Source organism: Penaeus monodon, chromosome 23, assembly GCF_015228065.2.
Source record: "Penaeus monodon isolate SGIC_2016 chromosome 23, NSTDA_Pmon_1, whole genome shotgun sequence".
NCBI lineage: Eukaryota > Metazoa > Arthropoda > Malacostraca > Decapoda > Penaeidae > Penaeus > Penaeus monodon.
This window is the reverse complement of record NC_051408.1, coordinates 27,843,483-27,844,666: the sequence shown is the minus strand read 5'-3', so window position 1 is coordinate 27,844,666 and position 1,184 is coordinate 27,843,483. Positions and strand designations below refer to the sequence as shown.

Here is a 1,184-nt window from a genome sequence, read left to right as displayed (position 1 = left end):
ATAAAATGTATATATTGATATAGATAGATAGATGTATAATTCATTAATTTTATCTGTGCTTTAGGTAACAGGAGATGATCCGATTCAAGCTCCAGCTGCTAGTTTCCAGACCATGAATCTACGCCCTTTTTGCTTCTGGAGAACATAGCAAAACTGGTTAGGGTTGCCCCAACACCAGTTCAAATTATACCATTCCAATGTGATGATGGAAGAGATATTATGGGATGTGCCCAAACAGGGAGTGGGAAGACCGTAAGTTTTAGAGAATGAAAGCAATAGAGCTGTTTGGGAAATAATCCGTCAGAATTGTCGGTGTCCTGTTCCATGATTCTGAACAACCGTCCTGCCATTTGCCCGGGAGTCTGCTACATTAGAGAACTTTTGCTCGACGGCTCTAGTGTGTCACAAATTTTATGCGTCCCCAAACCCCAGTGTGGACTTGGTTGTTTTCGCGGGGATAGGGATATTTACAGGTTGATTGAAGTTTAACAATTAGTACAAAATTTCCTCCTTTTTAATTTTAAAATTAAAAACTGGGAACTAGCCCGCACATTTATATGTTGTTATCAAAGTGTATTAAAAAAACAATTTTCCCAAAAATTTTTCAAAATGGATCTGTTCTTTGTCCACTGAGAACATAAATTTTTTAAATTAGTAGCTTCCAAAATTTTTTTTATGTTTTTTCCCCTAAAATGGTTAATGTAATTTTTTACACTGGAACTTTATTATTAGAAATTTCCCCCATTATTTTTATAAACAAAAACCCGTGCCTTAGGGGTACCTACCTCCCTACCTGAAGTTTTTTTGTAGCTGCTACAGATGCTATAATTTGCACTGTAATCCCCTTCAAAGGAAGTTTTAACATTGTTCATTTTTTATTTTTACAAAGGGGTTTATGGGAGTGTATCCTTTAAAAAAGCTGTAAGTTATATGAAACTTGTATAAAAACCTATAATTGGATAGGGCATCAAAAATATGAGCTGAATTTAAGGGGGGGGAAGGTTTAAATTGGTGGGGACAAAATTTGATGTTAAAAATGGGAAAATGGATGGATCCACAGGGTTTTTCCCCCAAATACGTATGCAAAGAAAACCTCTAAATAAGACGGTTCTACCCCTTTTCCCTCGGGGGTTTTTTATTAAAAAAATTTTTTTGATCAATTTTAAAATTGCTATGTTTCTCAC

At 35.3% G+C, this 1,184-nt stretch overlaps 1 protein-coding gene across 1 annotated transcript in view; it reads left to right on the top strand.

Annotated features, from left to right (window-relative positions):
- The window catches only part of LOC119588199 (probable ATP-dependent RNA helicase vasa-like), a gene marked incomplete in the record, with an annotated part of 40,898 nt that overhangs the window by 17,738 nt on the left and 21,976 nt on the right, over positions 1-1,184 (top strand). Inside the window, 3 exon segments of the mRNA XM_037936900.1 lie at positions 65-127; positions 130-252; positions 362-473. Coding sequence (XP_037792828.1) covers positions 65-127; positions 130-252; positions 362-473 — 298 coding nt within the window.